Raw genomic sequence first — 22129 nt, forward strand, 5'->3', positions numbered from 1 at the left:
AATGGCAATACCTTGAATTTGTAATAGTTACTAGCAAGAAAAATTCCCTGATTAATTTCCCAAGAAATGCTCTTGGGGAAATAAATAATTTGAACAGTGGCTTTGCTACATAGACACTTATATATTAATATTAATGTTTATTTAACATGCTCTCCATCCATCTTGTTAACATCTGTTGTAATAATGGAAATTATTGCCAAATAGTTTCAAGAGTGATGGAAACAAGATAGCGTGCATCTGAATGTGTGTTTGGATTGGATTTTAAATTTATTGTCTGTATTCTGCACTTAGAAGAAAAGCAGTCTCTCAATTTTCACTTTTCTTGATCATGAAGAGCTTTAATGGTTGAAATAATTTGATCTGGTTATTGAAAGGATTATTATTATTGTTAAGCCCAGCCAACCCTCTGGAATTTGTGGAAGGTGTTTAGCTGTTTGAGCTTTTGCATTTTTGTGCTATTTTATTGCCCTTATCGTTACACGAAATGCTACATTATCAGCATACTTGTGTTGTTTTTGTACTGGTTCCAGCTGCAGTGTGGGGCGACTTGTTGAAACCTTGACATCTGTTTTCCCTTTTCCTCCTTTTTTTGCAAACTTCAACCATGTTGCTCTTTTTCAGTGTAGCACGCTGAGCCTTAAGTTAGGATATGCAGCCAAAAGCCATCACACATCTCAGCTACATTTCAGTTTATGATGGAGTGCTGTCCTGCATGCATTTTATTAATGATTATGCCTGAAAGAAATGGAGTTTATGGCATTATCACCAGAGTCCACCATCAGCCAGTAAGCTAACACAAGAAAATTGTGTCATGGATTTTAAGGTGATGCACTGGGATTTTGGAATTAAAATGCTTCCAAATAAGGGAAAATAGCTCTCCCACCTCTAAATGCATTTGGATAGCTCTATATTTTTTGCACAGTCCATCTGCTACTTGAAATCGGTGGTTGAAATCTGGTTCTGCTGCAGGCACAAGGTGTGATGAGTTCAGTTCAGATATTAACTCTTACAAATTTCATGCTTCAGCCTGCTTCTGTAGTGCACACTGTCTTTCTCACAAGAACAAGAAAGCCAGAAATATTCCCACACTTGACAAAGGTGTACTAAGGCAGGTTGCTCTGAGTTGAAAGACAAAAGAAAATCTTGTATTTAGAGGTCTTTCAAGAAACTGCTCCTGGAATGCCACCTAATGTCGTGGTAGTCTCTAAATTGGATGCTTTTGTAATGGTGTGTAGACTATAACTTTGAGCTTTTCATGTATCAGTCAGTGATGTATATAATATAATTTCTGTTATAGAGGAATTGCAGTATCTAAAGCAAAATTTCCAATCGAAGATTTCCATCTGGATTTGGATCCAGACAGCTAGTAAATTTTATTTGGACCAATTCCCAGATAAGCTGTGTTTTCTGCAGTCTCCAAGGGAAGGTTGTGTGATCTCCCAGTGTCTCAGAAAATGATTGCAGCTTGCTCCCACAATTCCCAAGCTGGGGAGGTAGAGAGCAGCATCTGGCCAGCCAAGCAGAGCAGGACCCAGCTCACAACCTCCTGCGGAGCAGAACTTCACAAAAATAAGCAGACCTCTAAAAAAAAATACATAGTGGATGGAGGTAAAAATTAATCAAATGCTTCTCTTCTAACAGTTAATTCAAGGATTCATACTTGCCTTATAGCATGAGTTTGATAGATCTCTTAATTGAACATGGAAATAAGAGTGTTGTACACTTTTGGATAAAATGGTGAGAGTGTCTTTTTTTGGAAAATTGTATTGATTTCAGGGAGAAATTGCAATCAGAAGGCTTTACTGGTGTGCAGGAATCTTGAAAAAGCTGATTTTGAGAAACATGGATTATGTGCACCGTATTTTCGATATTTATGAACTAATTGCAGTAAAACTACTTCAGAAGTAGCAGACCCCTTAGTTCCCATTTCAGGTAATGGGCCAATATAATGCATTTACTAAACACAGTGAACATGACTGAGCACAATGATTCATTTCACCTAGCTATAGAAGCTTACCCTGAAAATTTTTTTTTGTCTGTACTTCAGCAAGATATTTCCTTCTTATCTCCAAACCTGTAATTATGGTTTTCAGAAATTGGCACATGACTGCATTTTTCTTTTGAATGAATTTATTTCACCTAGCTGGTCTCTGCCTCCTCATTTAGCTGCTCTAAGCAACTAGAAGGATCATCAGTGAAAATTTATCATGAAATGTGAACAACAGAAATTCGTAATTGGTCGTTCTTGCATACTTGAGAAACTTTAGACACAGGCATGAGAAAGTAGTCCAGTGCTCTGCTGTTCACAGAAAACACAACAAAGCTATGAATTTTAATTTTTTAATGTATCCAGGATGGTGTTCTAGAAAGTAATGTTATTCCAGCAGAGGTAAAAAATACTATTTTCACTTTTAACATGATTGATGATTGAAGAGCAGTTTGGGGTTTTCTACTACAGGGCCCTCAAATTGTGGGTTTTTCTTTTATAAGAAGTTCTGCCATACAAAGGCCTCCTTCAGCCCATGATCTTGCAACTGTCACTTCTTTTTGAAGGACACACTGACCAGAGCTTAAGATAGTTTAAGAAACTGCTCTGAAACCAGCAGCTTTTGTACAAGTGCAGTTGCAGGAGTACAATTATTTGAATGACAAAGAAGTAAAAGTAAACACTATCTTGACTCAGAGGATATTAGCCATACTAGGATTCCTTGCTCCTTAAATCATAGGCAACATATTCTGTGCTTAGTTTTTTGGTTTCTGAGTATTTAACAGTAGAATTCAGCCATAATAATAATAAAAATAAAAAAACACCTCACAGGAGCATTGTATCTTTTTCATAAAAATCTAGCTGTTCTAGCTTTGTAAATTGTTTCCCTTGTACACACACATTCTGAAATTCAGTCTCCAAAACTATTTTCGTACCTCTAACGGGGCCTTATTCAAGCACCTGAAGTCAAAGAGGTTTTATTTTGCTTAGTGGTCAGAAATTAGAGTAATACTAATTTCCTGTTTCTTAGGGTTATGTGAGTACAGTGTTTGCAAATAGTTGCCACCTGTTTGGACATAAAAACCAGGAGGGCTGCTGGAGTCCGCACTTGGCGTGTATGACCACTAAATGGTAGTGTTGTATTGCAACTGGTAAAGGAGAATACAAGAATACAGCAAAGGAAAAAAAAATAATCCAGATGTAGTTGAACTCTGCTACCAAGTCTTAGCTATTTTTCCATTGGCCCATTGATTACATCTTCTGCTGTTAAATCAACCATCCTATCAATGTTTGATTGTCCTGAAAAAACATCATTAGTTTAACAAGAATTTATTTTCAATGTGTGAGGAGATTTTTTCTTCTCTGTTCCTGTGCAAACTTTCTTCTGGTGTTTGAATTGTCCATCACGAGCATGCTGGTCTATTGTGCAATTGCTGAGGGATTTTATGGTCACTAGCAGGATTCAGTTTCCTCCAGTGCAAAAGCCACATTCTCATGGCTCTTGTCCTGTCTGCTGAAGCAGTTTTTGACAGGAGGAGTCTCAAGTGCCCATGTTAGGGGTTCCTGTAGAAACCTTTGACAAATCTGAATGCTAGTGCTTCTCAGTATTGCAGTCACACATAAGCCCATGAAGTGTCAGTTGCTTTCCTCAATTTCTGTAACAAAGAAGCTTGTTTACTGTATTATTTTTAGTCTAACATAGAAATTATTTAAGTTTCACATAATGTTTTGAGCCAAGGTGTAGTAGTTACTGTGCACTAGAACTGCAAACTTTCTACTATCTTTATCTGAATTTTAAAAGGTTAAGTGGAAAGCTTTTAAAAAGGGCTTGCCACAAAGGGAACATATGTATCAACAGGAATGCGATGGGACATTTGAAAAACATAATTTGACTGGTTTTTTAGGTGTGCCACATTTAGTGCAACACAGAAAAACAAAACAGCGGATATTACGATTAGCATATAAAGCATAGTGTGAAAGGTTTTCTTGTCCTTATGAAAAGACTTTACTGACTGAGAGAAAAATGTTTTAACTGAGGAAAGTAGATGATTTTTTGGTGATTTCTTTTGCCTAGTCTTAGCTGGACAAAGACCATACAGGCTGAGCTGTCTGTATCACAGAATGATGTTGATGAATATACACCTTAGAAATAGAAGCAGGCTGATATTACATTTTCAACAAACAAAAAGGGAGAGAAACCTCTGTATTGGTGGCAGAGGGAGAAAAATAAAGAGCAGTGAGTCCTGAGCCAGCACTGACCGACATTCAGCTGTGGGGAGAAAATGTGCGGGGCAGGTGAAGCAAGACCCCCCAGGGTATGGGGATGCTGACTTGCTTTCCATCTGCTCCTGTGAGGCAGCAGGAGAACAAGCTACTTCTGCTGCTTTTGAGGATGAAAATTCATATGTATTTAAATATGATGGTGCCTTGTGTTTATCTTATTTGGGGGGACAGAGACACGGTCAGAGGCATTACTCTGCAATGCGGCCACACAATCCAATTGGCAGAGACTGGCTCCAGCCAGCTCGAACCCCTGTGGTAACATCTCTTCATTTACGAAAACCCCCACAGTACCATCTCCTCTTCATTTACAGAGGGCACTCTTGTAATGAGAATCTCATGATAAAATGCTCTTCTTCACTGAAAATCTCTCGCAGCTTGATGATGCAGTTGTCACCATGGAGATTTCACTCCAACAGCAAAGAATGAATTTGGTGCGGTTTGACTTCGGGAATGTGTAGCAGATACTTCCCAATGGCTTCAGCTAAGCCACCACCTGAGGAGAGAACTTGGATCAGAAGCTGAGAGAGGAAGTACATATACACTGATGATAAATTATATTTTTTGTAGGTGACCGGATCTCAAGAAATGGCATGTGGGTAATGACAGATAAATGTGAAAGGGCATGAATAAAAGCCTCAGAGCCTGAGCCAAAAGGAAGGCAAATAGACTGGCCTTAACCTTGAAGGAAATATTCAAATGTGATGGTCTGTGAATTCCAGCTGAGGTATAATTCCTTTCCCTCAGAAGGAAGGGAGGGGCTGAGGTTCCTTGAGAAAAGGGAAGAAAAAGAAAGGCTTGCTATCAAATGCATATTTAGAAAGAACAAGTATGTTTTTTTCCCTTCCTCAAAGGCCTTACTGATATGTTTGGATTTCTCATTTCACAGAAATTACTTAAAAAGCAGTATGGAATGTTTAATTTCTGATTTTCCTGAAGCCATGAAATCCTTCTGTATGAGTAACAGTTGATTGTTTTACTGCTCTGTCTTCTGAGGGCAGCTCTACACAGTAAGCAGTATGGTACAAAATTGAACAAAGTTTTGGGAAAACTAATATGGGAAGCAGGCCTGTACTAGCAGCCATATACTACTGCATAATGTAGTAATGTAGAGAGTCTCTTCTGTTACTGCATTGCTGCTAGGACTAGGAATGATTCTCCTCCCTCTCTACTCCACTCTCCTGAGACCTGCAGGGGAGTGCCACAAAAATGATCAGAGGGCTGGAGCAACCTTGCTGCAGCCTTTGAGAATGTAAAGCAGGACTGCAAGAAGTCTGGGGACAAACTTTGTAGCAGGGCCTGTTACAATAGGACAAGGGGTTTTAAATGTTTTAAAATATTTTTTTAACTAGAAGAGGGTAGGTTTAGATTAGATATTGGGAAGAAATTCTTTACGGTGAGAGTGGTAAGACACTGGAACAGGTTGCCCAGAGAAGCTGTGGATGCTCCTTGCCTGGAAATGTTCAAGACCAGTGGCAGGGCTCTGAGCAACCTAGTCTAGTGGAAGATGTCCCAAGTCAGGCAGTTGGACTAGAGGAACTTTAAGGTCCTTTGCAACCCAAACCATTTTGTAATTCTATGATTTATAAGCTCCCAGGAATATTCATAGCTGTCATGAGACTTGTTACTGACTGCCAGGGTAGATGGCAGTGAGATAAATTCAGTATCTGAGACATTTCTTCATGAAGCAATAGATAAAGAATGGGGAAAGGGATAAAAATAAGTAAAATAAGTACTGCAAAGGTAGTGGTTAGTGGAAAATATGGTTTGGCTAAGGAGAAAACTGAAAGGAAAATATCAGTAAAGATCAATTTGAATCTTAAACAAGGAGGGGCTTCCTTTTTTTTTTATTTGAAAAATCAGCCAGAAGGAAAGTAAAGAAAGAAAAATAGTAGGACAGAGGTATGGTGAACTCCTTTGACATGAATAACTGAAGAGACCTGCCTAGGATTTAAACATTGAGGCTGAGCGAGCCAAAAGTAGCAGGAAAATGAAAACAAGCTCTGTAATAAAACTCATAAAACTTGACACAAAATTAATGACTAAGAGCCCTAAAATCATGAGTCATTTAAATACTGAGGTTTTTCCAAGGATGAAACATCTTTTAGTGTCTTTTTCACTATCAGGGAAATGGTAATCAAACTCAACATGAGATTGTTTAAAGTTCAAGAAGGCTACTTTAAAATAGATTTAAAACTTCCCATCTGGCTGACCACGGGGTGAAGTCTGGAAGGCAATTGCCACTGACTCTTTGCCTCCCCCCTTCTTTGGACTGTTCCTTCCCCACCAGCCTCAATTACCTCTCTGTCACCATCTGTGTGTGCTCCTGGCTGGCAGCCCATGTCTCCTCCTTCCTTAATGCCTCGTATTTTCCTTTTGCCATGCTCTACTTCTCCTTTGCTTTTCATAAAACCTATACCCACTTATCATGTGAGTTCTCCTTAGAGCCTTCTGCATCTTTTTTGGTTTAACCACCTCATTTCTTTGTCCTCACTTTTCTTTCCAGTTCTCCAACAGCCGTGGTGCCTGAGGATATGCCAGCTTGAGGTTTTCTCATTGCTCATCCAAAATAGCTTTCAGCTTTGAGTCTAATTAAGTTGTTATTAAAAGAAGACAAACACACACAATACCCTCTCCTTCTTTTCTGTCCAAGAACCCAGCACTATGAATATTGTAACAAAGAAGTGACATAGTAATCATGGTGGTTGTTGTGTAATGTGCAGGTGCTATGAACTGTTCCTGAATGCAGTGGAAAATTTTATTTTCTAATTTTTTTTTATTTTAAGAAATCAGTGTTTCAGTATTAACTCGATGTGTGGTCAACTTTAAAAGAATAGAAAAGTATTTGATTTGCTGTGACTGACGCAAAGAATTTTTTTCTGGGTTTTTTTTGTGGATGTGTTGTAAAACGTGAATTTAAAAGGTCCCTGATCCCACTATAGTCAGAATACAGCAGTTTTAAAAGAGGATTGCATCTGTAGCTTTCGTTTCATGCTTTTAGCAAAAAGATTGATTCAGTCACTCTCTCTGTCCCTCCATCCTTGCTTCCCTCCTTCTTTCTCTTCCTTTCTTCCCCTTACCTTTCCCTCTCTTTCCCCTCTGTTCTCCTTTCCCTCTCTCCCTTCCTCTGCACCTCTCCAAACCACTTCTGGTGCTCTTTCTTACTTGGGGTGAGAGAATATAACCAGGTGTTGGCTGTACAAGCTGCTATTCTTGGGCCATCTGTGCTCCAAAATGTGAGGCACAATTTCTTATATGGTTTGTATCTCTAACAAGAAGGGTCTCCATAACAAGGGTACCAGCTCCAAAGAGGTGAGCTTAACTGTTTCAGGCCAATCAAAGAAAAAGTCTCCGTAGCAGTTAGGAGATTTCTCATTGGTTCCAAATGCTCGCCTGTTTAAAGAAGGAAAAGTGAAGATAATTTTTCAAAATTCCTATAGTGTATATGGTGCAAAGCCAGGCCTGAGGGTGGGTTGAAAGACAAATTTGCTGCTCTTGCTCCCTGTTCTCCTTCTGGGACAGCTCCGCTGATCTGTTTTGTGCTTCCCCAGCAGCTGTGGGTGCCTGGCCCATCCAGGTCCCCCCCCTGCCCCGGTCCCTTCTGGGGACACAGCTGATGTGGTGCTTTGAATAGAGGGTCAAAGCACAGTAGCAACTGCTGAGGTATGAAATAATTTGGGGGTCTTCCTAGGTAGACACCTGTGTTTCCCACTAGAAGGGCATAGGGGTGTCTTGAGTTGTTTACTAAGGCAATGACTTGTGTGGAATCCAGGCTTCACCATGTACACCTTACTCAGGGGACTTCAGGCATGATGAATTCTTCAGCCTCCTCTGTTTTTCATGGTTATGGCCAGGTCAGCCAGTCTTATTTATGTGCCTTGCCTATAGCCAAAGCCTGTACTAGTGATCAGTTGTCTTTCTCACCACCAATACATGCACTTCCTGGCCTCTGCTAATGGCTACTGTTATGTATTCATTCCCCTACAAAGTATAAGACACCATTAATGTTAAATAACATCTCTTTACCAGAAAGGTATTTGTTAAAAAGAGTCACAGAGTATTTAGTACCATGTGTGTGGCAGACAATATTTTTTCATTTTCTTTTTATTTAAGGTGTGTGTTTGACTGCTTCTGCATTGGCTTTTTTTTCCCCCTGTGAGAAATGCCCTGGTATAAAAGATGAAGCCTTATTTGTGAAAGAGAAGATGGATTCTGTGCCTTGAAATCAAACGGAAAAGTCCAAGGGAGGCTTTTGTAATTCACTGTTTAAAAAAAGGACTAATTTTAAAGCTGATCATGTGCATCAGAGCACCCTGACCTCTCAAACACTTGTATGGTCCAGTTTAGGTGATAAAAATTCTTGATCTTCTAAACTGTAACTTTTTAGAAGCCGTGTTCCCCAGAAGTGAAAATGGGTAATAAAAAGCAGGTCTGTTGCTTAGCTGATGACTGAGTGTGAATAGAAAGTGTTTGCAGATTTCTCTCCAAAAAAGCCTGGAAGGGGGTGCTATGTATTTGTCAGATGCCTTTTAATTTAACTGCTGAAGAAAGTGAACTTGCAGAGAGGGCCAGGGGTGCTGAGACAGAAAGGATGGAAAATGCAGACAGTGAAGGACATCTCAGGGCTTCCAATAATGATATAAAAAGGTACTGGAAACCTTAAGATAGGTTATGCTGGAAAAAGATGGATTTGGAAGCAAATTGTGATCTTACTATAGCCTTTCTAAAATCTAGAATTATAATTCAAAAACTATTACAATTTCAGGAGGCAAGAAAAGCTGTAATTTTACATATGGAGTATGAAACTGAGGGCAAGGAGAAAGAAGCAAGCATAAGAACACTTTAAATTTTAAGTGTAAAGTTTAATAAAATCCAAAGATATGTAAGCACAAATTATTTTTTGTGTGTTAATCCTGTTTTCTTTCTTATTTACATATAAATTGCATTGATTGAACCTAAGATGCTTTAAAAAATTGGCATAGTTGAGCCTGGTTAGATGTTGCTACCTGCATTTCAATGTCCTGTTTAGGCTTGAAAGAAGCCCTCTTAACTGGGCAGAGCCAAGCACTTCTGAGTTTTATTAAATCCATAATTTTTTTTTATCAAACATGAATTTAATTTGTATTTATGTTTGTTGTCAAAATAGCTCAACTTTGTGCCTAGAGTTGCTTATTACTGTTTTGGTTCTAATACTCTGCTTGGTATAAAGAAAAATGTAAAAGTTATCACTCCCCAGAAGTGTGTCAAACTCGGGAAGCAAAAAGGAAATCACAGGATTTTTAATGTTATTCTGCAAATTAGTAGTTTTGTACATGCAGTGGGAGAGGTGGCAATTTCAGAGGAACTTGACTGAAGGGAAGAGATATTTGAAGTTTGGTGGGAGTATTGGGTGGGAAGATAGGCAGGATATGTCTCGTGGACAAAAAAGAAAGATGGGAAATAAATGAGTTTATTTAAACGTTGCTGAGGCTGATACAATAATAGAATATAAACTGAGTGGGAACATGGTAAAAAGCTCTATCAAATATTTACATTTTTGATGTTGGTGTTCAGGTAGTATGTAGTGTTAAGATGACAATGGTCATAGAAATAGGGTTGTGGTGGACCTGAATTTAAAAGTACATGCATTGCTTAAGGATAATTTAGGAAGAACCTTTGTCCTTTCTTTGGTATTTATTTCATCTAGCTGTTGTTCTCTCAATTTCCTGTTTTTTTCATTTGCTAATGTTCTACCTTTAAAATTGTTTTAATTATGAATAGTAGTCTACAAGCAAGTCACGACACGGACTGCTATTTTTCTTCCTTGAGACATTTCTACTATAGAGGCTCATAACAGCTGTGGATGTCAAAGCCTTCAGACATGTTTCTGGGAAGCATTATATGAATTTTATAACCCCTAGACACCAGTTACTTCAGATTGATGGGGGTACTTTTTATGCCAAAATCTGGCAAAATCTCATTAGGTAATTCTTTCACTTGTGTTTTTGTAGACTGAGGGGGCTTGTTTGGATGAGCTGGACTTTCTCAACTGTTTTGTCAATTTTTGGAGGTTGTTCATGTGTTGCTTTACTGGCTGTAGACTTGAATCCCTATTTGTGAAATCAACCTGTTCAAATATCAGTGCACTATTTAATTACAAAACTTAATATAAAAATATATAAGCAAGCCTACCCTTTTAGAATCTTCTTGTAAATGTGAAGTGAGAACAGATTTTATTTTGTGGGTTTTTTTTCTTTTTTTAAATATAGGTAGATATCTATTTTGTTTTTTAAATTTGTAAAAGCTGGATCATAAGTCCAAAGCCAGTTTTTGGTAAAAGTCATAGATTCTTTGTTTAATATGATTCCATATGATTGGAAAGATTAAATTGTTAAGCAGTGCCTTGTAGAATAACTAAAATTTGTTGTAAGGAAATCCTAGAATAGAATTATTTGGGTTGGAAGGGACTTAAAACTCACCTAGTTCCAACACCCCTGCCATGAGCAGGGACATCTTCAAATAAATCACTTTGCCCAGAGTTGCATCCAACTTGGCTTTGAATGTTTCCAAGGTTGGAGCATCTACCACCTCTCTGGGCAACCTGTTCTAGTGTTTCACTATCTTACTGTAAAAAATTTCTTCCTTGTATCTGCCCTCTTTTAGTTGAAAACCATTAACCCTTGTCCTATTGCAACAAACCCTACTAAAAGTCTGTCCCCATCTTTCTTCCAAGCCCCCTTTAGGTACTGAAAAGCTGCAATAAAATCTCTGAAATCTCCTGTAGGGACATAAAAGCACACCAATATAATCCTGACTGTTCATATATGGGAGTAGAAAGAGATTATCCTTTTATTCAGTGCTAGAAGAATTATTCCCAGCTCATCTGACTTGGCTGTTTAGCTTGGTGCCTTCAAAGAGGACTTCATAGAGGCAGAGTGTGTGAAGGAGGCTTAGTTCACCCACGTGTTTGATTCCCTGTCACAGAGATTAAAGAACTGCATTTCGTTCTGCATACAAAGCTGTAACCTTGTTTCATTGCAGCCAAATGATAGAGATGTGAACTGAAAAGCAAGTTAATTACCCACTAACTCCTGAATGGTACCTTGTGCACAAACTGAAGGCGTTTACCTCATACCGTAGATGCGTCGTGTAATAAATCTGACACTTCCAGCTTTGTGTCTTATCTTTCCTGCACTGTCCGTAAAACTTTTTCTCACTTGTGACAGATGGTCAGAGCACAACTTTGGAATTTATGAATTTCATTAATTTAATGAAATTATGAAATTTATGGAGACTCCTATTTTTGAAATTTATGGAGATGAAGCCCTGTTGATTCCATTAAAAGTGAAGAATTTTCATGCAGATGGAGACAAAGAGGGATTTATTGTTACAATTCTGATGATGAGGTATTTCATACAATGTCTTTCTTTCCTTTTTGCTTGCAGGTGATGTGCCTTCAGGATTTTTTTGGCGATGATGACATTTTTATTGCATGTGGACCAGAAAAGTTCCGTTACCAGGATGATTTCTTGCTGGATGAAAGTGGTAAGATGTATTTTTCAAATGTTTACAATGAGAGTAAAAGGCAGATTTCTATATCATGCTAATTAAACCAAAGCAGTATCACCTGAATTGGTTTCAGAAACAGAAGAAATATTTTAATTCTAAATACTGAAACTAAGAGAATTGAAAGCAACAATAGAGCCATCTACCTATTGCAGCCTAAAACTTGATTTCAGCCTGAATTTCACATATCATAGGAAACATGTTTGGTGGAATTCCTTTCTCATGAGGTCTTTCATGTTTTGGCTTTGAATTTTTTCTGTTTCTTTATTGCAATTTCTCAGGCTCCCAATGCTTACCATTGAGGTTTGGATAATGGTTCACAGGTAATATGATATAGAAAGATAGATGCAATTCTATATGGAAGATAAATATAATCAGCAAATGCAGACCAAGTCATCTGAGAAAATTTAGGGAGTTCTCTGTTTTTCAGAGGCTGACTAATACAATAATGAAATCAATGTATGTAATCCTCTAAGGAAAATGCATGTTTTGCTTTCAGATACCTTTATTGTTACAAAGAATATTCCTGATTTAGGAATCACAGTTGTAAGGAAAAAGAAGAAAAAACTAACTATAGGCTTTGTGCATTTAAGCAAACAGGCAAAGAAACAAAGCTGCCAACAACACTTATTTTTGTGTAGAACAAGACACAGCAAAAGTTTTATTGCTCCTACACTCTTTCCCAGTCCATGGTATCTTTGTAATCCATTGGTATCTAAATCACTCATATTTTTTCAAACCATCAAAGGTCTCAAAGAACACTTGACTGAAAAATCAGTCAGAGAAGATTTTGTTACAGCAGTAACCACTTCACAGTCATTATGTACATACCTGTTTAGCTTCACCACTTCATCATGGTTTTTGTTGCAATTATACTCTCACAAATCAGGATGGTGCAATTATTTTGCTGGCTAACCTGTGAAACTGGAGAGCTTCTTGGTTTACCCAGCTCCAGACAAATGGTCCATTAAGTTGTATAGGAGCCGAAGGCAGCAACTTGTGCAGACCTGACTCTATGAGTTTAAGGATGACTCAGAAAAAGGAGGTGTCTTCTGGGCATGGAATGACCTTTTGTGTCAGGCACAGACAGAAGCAAGAACACATTCTACATTCCTCTAGAGGACCTTATAATATGGAAATAAAAATCAGAATAGAGCACCAGATCTGCTCTTTGCAGTAATAAAATTACTGTAGTTGCCTCTAAGGTAAAATGTACTAATGGTGAAAAAGTAGCTCTAGTCATCTTTAGGATGTGAGGGGGACATTTGAGCAGCAAAGGTTGCTGGTTCCAGGTGGCTTTGTGCCCAGAATGGAGGTCCTTGCCTTTAAGGAGAGGAGACATGGGTAGTTGACTGTGTAGTCTGGATTCACTTGCGTCTTTTATCTGAAAGATGGCACTGGTGGCTGCCAGAGTCTCCTCACCGTAAATCGTGTGGCAGTTTTTCCAGCAAAGACACAAGAAATGCTGACAGCAGATTTATCTAAAAACACTTTCGGAAGTATGTAGCTGGTTTTTGGAGGTCTAGTGTCAAAGTAGAGACATAGCCTGACTCAGTCTGTTTTTCTGGCATATCCGCAGGTCTTTGAGTAAGCAATAACTTTTTCTGAAACTTCAGTGCCTAAAACCATTTTATAACTGATCTTAAAAAAAGAGAAATCCTTAAAATCTGTGGTGAAAACACAACTTCAGCTATTTGTTGTAGTGTTTGCTTTTCTATCAGGTAAAGATTTAGTGAACATTGAGTGTTTTCACTGAAGGAGTGAAGAAAGGGGAGAAAATCAGATTTCACACTATGTCTCTAATTCCTTTGAGAAGTGTACATCAACTTTGCTCTCTCTTTTTCAGGAGGTTTGGTATCAGAGAATTTGTTTAGATTGCTTGCCAATAATAGCTGATGTTCCAACTGATACGCATCTAATCAGCCTTCTCTGAGCAGGAGCAAGAGTTGGAGAGAAAACTAAAAAAAAAAAAAAGAGCTTTTAACTTGTTTTTTTTGGCAAATGAAGTTTGTGTGATCACAGTGTGTGTCTTTGCATCCTTCATAGTTAATCTAAGAACATTACAATTATTAGGAAGTGCTGTCCAACTGTGCAAGGCTTGTAAAGTCTGTCTCTTCTTCCCTGAAAAGCATCTTGAAGCAACATTCTGCTGGTTTGTCACTACATCCCTCCAGTATTCTCCAGTTTCAGCCAGATGATGAGAGTAACAGTTAAGGTGTTGCAGCAGCAGGAGTAAAGAAAAGCAAAACTTGAAGGTGGGAAAGAAAAGTAGAGAGAATAAATACACAAAATCAGGGTTCTGGGCTTTTGGGAATTACTTCTCAGGGAGGAAGAATGCCATTGTTTTGTGGTCTGGGTTCAGAACTCCTGATACTAGATGTGAGCAAGACGCAAAGTTTAGGGGGTTGGGAAGCCAGTCACCTGTACTGGGATTCATTTTAGCTAACACTAGGTAGCTGCATGTAGGTAGATACCTGGGACTGAGCCATTCCTAGTAGATTTCTTTCCCAGTAAATAAAACTTATTGACATACTAGAGATGGTAGATGTTTGGTTAAGTCAGTTGAAGAGTTCTTGTGAATTATGCTCCAGAAATATCTGGTTTGAGGCATCTATATGCCTGGTGTAGCTGTTCTGGTCTACATTTTATGTCTTTAGAGTTGCTGAAAAAACTTTTAGGATGAGATTAATTCTACCCTACCAGAAAAGAAAAGTCTAAAATCTCATCTGTTTGCATTATTTCTCGTCATCTTTGTTTCTCCTGCTCCCATGGCTTGCTCTTGCCCTTTGTGCTAGTTTGAAAACAACCCAGTGAGAGGTACCAAGTCAGAATAACAATTTAATGGAAATTAAAGAAAAGGAAAAGAAAGTAAAAGAAAACACTGACAGAGTCAAGATACAACCTGAGTCCCTGTTAGGCAGGGTAGTGGTAGCAGTCTGGTGGAATGGTGGCTGCAATCCTCTGAAGTGGTGATCCTGTGGTAGAAGGGGTCTGCTCTTCCTCAGAAAAATCCAGCGGTGGCTGTGTAGCTCCTGTCCTCTGGAAATCCAGTGGAACCCCTCTTTGGTGCTCAGAGTCCCAGTTATATCCAGGATGGGATGCTTGGTTCCTCCCTCTGGGTGGAGCATCTCACAATGGGGTAATGAGTCATGAGCCCAAGTGTTGATTAGGCTCGTTAACAGAAGATAATCGGGAGGGAGTTATCTCTGAGTCATGCAGCAGGACAATGATGGGCCATTAACAGAAAGATAGTCTGGGGGGAGGAGGCAAGGAAACACTGCCCCACCTGATTTCAACAGCTCATGAGGATGGTAATAGAATACACCTCAACCCAGGACATCCTTGGATAGCACATTCTAAGAGCCATAGGATCAGAAATTTAGAAAAACCAGTCTAGAAGTCAGTGAATCAACCTCCCCATCTAAATGTGGGATTAACATTCCACATTTAATTTCTGGCATACTTGTCTAACAAGCCCCTTAAAAGCCTGTGATGAGGAAGAATCTGTATCCTCCCAAGACATTCTGTGCCAGTGGTAAACCCTTCTTACTCTTTTTTAGCTATCTTCCCCAGATTCCCTTGCTATAAATGAAATCCATTACTACATTTCTTATCTACTTTGACCATGGGAAACAGATGATTCCTTTTTCTTTGAAAAAATCTGTGGGCTCATCAATTTTCTTTTCTTTAGGCTGAACAATTAGTTCATCTTTGATTTGACTTCAGGCTCAAATCTGCCCTTGAATGAGGGTGTGTGTTCCTTCTTTATATCATCTCCCTTCTCTGTTTTATGTCTTTCAGGAAGAGGCATTGCATATCCCCTTGGCAATCAGTTAAGAGAAGTCAGTTAATTAGGGATCCATCAAAGAGAAAAAACAAGCAGTCCCCATTGTGTATTGCCGTTTCTTCCCTGCCTTGATGTACAGATGGTTTTCATGCTAAACACACTGTTTATTGCATGAAATGCAGAAACAATAGGCACTATCCCCATCATAATTCCTAGCAATCGTCTCCACAACCAATGGATACAATAGCCACACACATTTTCATCATGAGAGCTGCAGAGGAGACATAAAGATGCATGTGAGTGACCATAAAATTAAGACGTAAATATTCCTTGTATGTGAAGCATCAGTGGTGATGCTATTTTCATGCAAAGTTCTTATGGGATATGTAAGCACAAAAGCATTACATTAATGAAGCACACATTACAGCAGCTTGTAAGAAGAAAAATTCTTCAGCGTAGAGTATGGCAGTGACTGCTTCAGGCATTGTTAGCTTGCAGTTTTGGAAACTCTCCCAGAAATCCCAGGTTTTCTTTAACTGAATGTTCAGTTTTCAAAGAAGATGTCAGAAGATGACTTTCAATAGCCCTTAGCTGTGTGTTGACAAAGATTAAGGTTTAAGGGCCACTCTCACAAAAATATTTGCAATCAGCTATTATTTAGGCACCGAAATAGGATTTTGGAATGCGAGTAACTCATGAGATTTGCCCTAATTCAGAACATCTCCTTTGCTTATACAGGTATTTCTTTCTCAGCACTGTAAAATAAGAGACTTTTTTAGGCTGTCAGTATTTGAATTAATTTTTTAAAAATTAAATTATTTTTTACGTTCTGTTAATGTTTCTGAATGCTTTGGAAGCTTGAGAGTTGCACAAAGAGTATGGCAGACTTCATCACGTACTGAGATGCATCATGTACAAAAGCTGCAATCTCAGCTGGCCAAAGCCAGTGTCTCTGCCTTGAAGCAGAGTGTAACCAATATAGAATGTCTGGATGTGAAAACAACTGCAGATTGCTTGTCAAAACCACATATTACTGTTATGGAAACAATGAAGAGAATGACTCTGTGTTAGGGGAAAATTAAGACTGGAATCTTTAAAACCTAATTTCACTTTGGCTTTGCTGGCCTGTTAGTCCTCAGCTCAGCATCTCTGTGCCAGCAGTGTTACTGCTTCATCTTGCCAGCAGCAGACAACTTGCCAGGAAAATCTGAGTCCCGTGGTGTCCACACACACGTGCGTGTCTGCATGGAGGCATGCACACACATCTGATCCAGTAACTGCGGTTAAGGTCAGGGGTATCATGTTTATCCCTGTTAATAGCTGTCATGTTTCTGCAACCTTCATTAATATGTCCTTCCTAACAGAGGGAGGAAGGGGAAATCGGTTATAGTCCTCGTCTACCCTGATTTATAGGACAGAGACTGATGTGTTAAGCAGTTTTTGGCTGGACTTCGGAGTGGAGAGCATGCTGGCTGACTTACTCTGCCCTCATCAAAAACTCGTGCTTTGGCAATTGGAAAGTAGTGGTGGGTTCTGGGGACTTTGAGATACAACTTTGCTTTCAACAGAGGCATAAATATAAAGCGTTCCACTGCAGTGTGATATTTTCAAATGTCAGCAACTGCTGGGCCTTGGAAACAGATATTCTGTGTACAAGGAAGAAACAAACTAAGGCAAGAGAGGCCAGGATCTGGATGTACCACTTATACTAACAGTTCAGAAAGTGAAGAAGGACAGAAGTTGTTTTTCCAATGGATTTGCATCCAATGCCCCCTTTACCTTCCTACTCCAGGACCTCCATTTTCATCTCCACTCTCTCTTAGTGCTGTAGGCAATTGCACAGTACCCTCAGCTCCCTCCCATTTGGCACATCAGTACTTGTCTTCATTCCCTTCCTCACAATAAGTACTTTAAAAATGTCTCATTTTATCCAGTAGTGGGACATTCCACAAGTTTCCCAAAAGTTCTCCCCTCACTGAGACCACCTGTGTCCAGCTGTGCTGAAAGTACTTCCCTCCCTAGGCCCGTGCACCCAGCCCAAACTCTGGCTGCCGGGAAGTACTCGGCCGTGTGGCGGTGTGGGAGTGACTCACTTGTTTCTCCTGGGTTAAACTCTTCAAAGGAGGATGCTGATCTCCAGTTCAATACTCAGAACAGGCTGGTAGCGTGATTGTCAGGTGGCTGTTAATAGAATATCATGTGGCGTTCATTAAATAAAATCTGTAGTAACGCTTGAGTCAAGTGAGCTGCTCACATGAAAAATGCATTCACAGAACTTCAGTTTTCTTCTATGCAGCATTTTCTCTTTGTTATAGGTATGTTCTTGATTACGTAAGCCCACTTCTTTATCTGTTGTCTGCAAGCTATTTGCTTTCAATATTCTCCACTGTGTCTCGCAGGTCTACTTATTTGAGACATTGCTTCTCACCTTTCTGCCTAAGCATCTCTAGCAGGGAAAGCTTGGCCACTTAAATCATTAATCTTTGCTTTCCCCCTGCAGCTGGCAGATTTATAGACATGAATAAGGGATGTTAGATCTTTCAAGAAGATGACATATGTGCTTTCCAGTCCAGATTTACACTGAAATGCATGTCCCATTCCCCAGCTCCTCACCATGCATGCATGTAAATTTGCATAGTTTTCACTTTTCATCCATGTTGCAGTGAAGAAGTTGCCTGTATGTATAGCCAGGAAAAATTGTGGTCACTTACAACTTACAAAACAGCCATTGAAACTCGCCAAACTGTAATACTGCAGTCAATGCTAATTCATCCTGCTCATTGAACCAAATGTTCTTCAATATGTTTTCTGCAGTATTTGCTTTCCCTGATGTCTGTTAAAAATAGCATGAAATAAACGCTATCCAAAAAATTAGAACTGGTGGAAATTCCCATTTCATCTGCATAATGAGGTTTGAGTGTGCATATTCCTTCAACCTTTTTCAGCAGTAAAGCTGATTTTGGATAGAAAAATGCTAAAAATTTTGCACCCAAAAATATCAAGGATTTCCTCAATAATATTTTCATATTAATAAATTGTATTTATGTTGGGAGTTTATAAAACTTCAGCTTGTTTTAAAGAAAAGAGAAATTGTTATTAAACATCATCAATATCATTATCTTAATATACAAGGGAATTTAATCATAACTGCTAGTGTTATTAAATAGTAAATAAGAGAGAAGACAGAACATTTATTGGTTTTGTATAGCTCGATATTTTTGCTCTTTCATTTTAATTTTTTCTTGTAACTTCTTGAATATTTAGATTAATCAGATGGTCCAGGAGAACATTTTTCTTACAGAACATTTTGAGCTATTTTCCCAAACTGTGAACATCTCAGTTGTATATCCAAATGCAGAAAGTGCAATTCCAATGTTTATGACCACTTCTCTAAACAAACTTTCAGTTCTGGGGAATAAACACAGAAATTTGATACACACAACAGGGTAGATCTTGGGACTCAAGCTCTTACTTTGACTGTCTCATATCTATTTTTTTGCCATGGAAGTTGCTTTATTTTGGAGCCTTTGATGATTCCAGTTTGTATAATATTCCATCCTAGATCACAGGTTGAGTTTTGAGCTTGTGCGTTCAGTCTGATCCTCAGAAGATGATAGCTTCCAAAATAGCAGCTTAGTTACAGTTCTTTTTGGGAGAGATTTTTTGTTTCACTTTTCCAGTTCTAGTGATGATGGAAGTAGAAGATAGTAGCTGTCTATTATAATCTCCTCCACCAAGTTTGTTGAGTAGATTGGTTAAGACCACAGAGAAATTTCACATCAGAAATGTTTAGAAATTGCCTTTCTCATATGTTTATCTTTGTGCTTTTCTTGTCTTGTTAATTAGTCAGGTAAAATGGAGCATGCAGTGTTGGTAATCTTGGCGAGTACATTTGTGCTTTTCACAGTTTGAAGATGCATTCCAATGCTGGAAACTATTAGAATCTGACCAATTTCTGGAGCAGCGTTCTGTTACGGGAGATCCTTTGGGTGAGCACTACAGTCCCATTACAAGTTTGTGTGGCACAGCTTTGAGATGAACAGTTCTTGTAGCATCAGTGCTTCATCATTCAGTCTGAGACCTGGAGCAAACTGTGCCAGCTGCTACAGGGTATTACATGTGCCCTGGAGACCTGCCTGTTCTTTGGGTGGCATGGTTGTACCAGAGCTTTTGTATGGAGATTAGACTCTACTTATTGGCAGTAAAATTGGACTGGCTTACTAAATTGACCACTGTAATTTTCTACTTTTCATAATAGATACAGGCCCTTTTCCTGGAGTTTTGTCATGTTTTGAGTAAGTATGTGCACACTTATTTTAGTGCCAGAGCTGTCCAGACACTTTTATACTGGCAAGATATTTTGAAAAGAGCATAATTATTCAAAATCCAGAGCTCTTTAGCTTTTAGAAAGAAAAAACATTCTGAAAGCATATGAGGATAATGTATTCATCCTTAATACTCATTAAAAGCTTTTTTAAAGTCTTATCAAACATAAACTTCAGCATAGCAGCTGTGGGAGAATCAAACAACCTGGAAAATATTTCAAAGTGGTGAAGTCAGAAAGTGGAGTACACCAGTGATAGATATTCATATTTATACATATTCAGTGAGATACTGTGTATGCAGACACAAATATATCAAGTATAAAGGCCAGTAGAAGACTTCTGAATAATGTCTGTGTTGGTCTGCACTGCAAAACTTAGATGGTCACAGTGTATGCTGCAAGAGTGGTTTGGTGCTATTATTTTCAAAATGCAACCTACAGAAATTTCCCATTGAAAACCTCAAAAGTCTTACCTGACAGCTCAGGTTGCTTCTGTGAACACTCACCTTTGAATAAACTTGTTCCAGAGCACAGCTCCCTGCAGGAGAACTGGATGCTAATAATATGCATAAAGAAATATAAGGCTGAGTAATCTTTAGGAAGTCTCACGTTGCCATGGAATTGAACACCCGTAGGTGGTAGGTCATGGAGCTCTGATTTGGCTTCTTTTATTCTTCAGTCAGAGCTTTTTAAAATTATTTTGTTCTAGAGGAATTGTAACCCTTTTCTTTTTTTTCCTTTTGAAAGAAAATCTTCTAGGAACTTAAAATTCATTGAAGCAATAAGGGGGCTAACATGAGATTTCACTCTTCTAGATGAAGGATCTGGTCCAAGGAAAGTTTTTGTAAGATTGATAATTATTCCTAATAGAGTGAAGAGTGTTTAAAAGACAAAGAAATTGAAGTTGCTTAGTCTTTCCTTTTACTCTGGAATAGAAAACAGAAGGTTTTTCTCTGCTACTTAGAGCTGTTAAGATTGTCTAGCAAAAAAAGAAGAAAACTTGCAGAGCAAGGCAGTTTCTGATGAGGACACCATGTTCAGGAAGAAAAAAACCCTGGAAGAGAACAAATTTGATGAAGCATTATGCAAACTATTTCTGTCTTAAACTGTACATTCTCTTTCTGTTTTTCAAGCACATATTGATATCTGCAGAATAAGTGACTTCAGAAAATGGAATAGATTTATTTTTGCATAGCAGTTGCTGTGTACTGCAGGGCTGTAAGATAGGCTATATTCTTTTCAGCTTAAAAATATAAATTGGGAAACCATGGGAAATATACAACAAGGACCCTAACTCTGGGATCAAATAAACTGCTTGAAATTGACTTAAAAAATGGAAATTTTAAATTAATACTTAAACATTTAATAATAAAGACAAACATGCATGAATAAAACAGGATACTGTTTTAAAATCCATTTTGGGAGGATCTCTCTCCTGAGATTCTGGTGGGAGTCTTCTGGGATCATAGCTCAGACTAGATGCAGACAGATAGCTGTGATAGTTCTTAGCAGCAGGAGAAATAATAACATGTTATGAGGTGCATTAGACTTCCTAGATGCATATTACAGATAAACTGCTACTAATGCTAACTGGGAATATTTATCTGTTTAGATTTAGTGCTCTTAATAATAATGATAAAGCTGTCTTAGGAAGAGCATTAGATATTGTAATCATGTATTGATTTCATTTATGTTGACAGAAAACTAAACCAATCCAATAATTAAAGGTTTTATTATATTAAGAGGGAGAAATTTGAAAATTCAAAAGAATTAGTCAGTGAAGTTCATTAGACTTAAGAGTTTGGGGACTTGAATGTTGGAGGAGGTTTGGAATTTCAACCAAAAAGTAAGCCAAAAGCTGTCTTAGGTTTGCATCTGTCCAAAATATATTGGTACAGGTCCAAAGTTCAACTGGGAGAAAATGGAAAGCCTAAAAAGAATTGCTTAGTAAAGATGTCTATACCAAAAACTAGCAATGGAAATAGTCATGTAGTCACATTTGCAAAAATTATGCTGATTTTGAGTAAAGGTTTTATCAAGGTGTGGAGATTAAAAAAACCACAAAAACACAACAAAGAAACCATCACAAACTGAGGTCATGATTCAGTGTAGCAATGACAGATCTACTATCTCAATTTTTCGGCTTCTATATTCAGCAAAAAATAAAACACATCATGGGAGAAAAGCCTCCTTTCTAATCAGAATG

At 38.4% G+C, this 22129-nt stretch overlaps 1 protein-coding gene across 4 annotated transcripts in view; it reads left to right on the forward strand.

Moving 5' to 3' along the window:
• The window catches only part of DCLK1 (doublecortin like kinase 1), a 234368-nt gene that overhangs the window by 105662 nt on the left and 106577 nt on the right, over window positions 1-22129 (forward strand). For 3 of the 4 annotated variants that reach the window (XM_069012096.1, XM_069012095.1, XM_069012101.1), the window contains exon 4: window positions 11692-11791. In XM_069012096.1, coding sequence (XP_068868197.1) covers window positions 11692-11791 — 100 coding nt within the window. Of the gene's footprint in view, window positions 1-11691; window positions 11792-19445; window positions 21233-22129 lie in introns of those variants that run through there. The other variant, XM_069012105.1, reaches the window with a different exon arrangement.

The sequence above is a fragment of the Aphelocoma coerulescens genome, chromosome 1 (genome assembly GCF_041296385.1).
Source record: "Aphelocoma coerulescens isolate FSJ_1873_10779 chromosome 1, UR_Acoe_1.0, whole genome shotgun sequence".
NCBI classification, from domain to species: domain Eukaryota; kingdom Metazoa; phylum Chordata; class Aves; order Passeriformes; family Corvidae; genus Aphelocoma; species Aphelocoma coerulescens.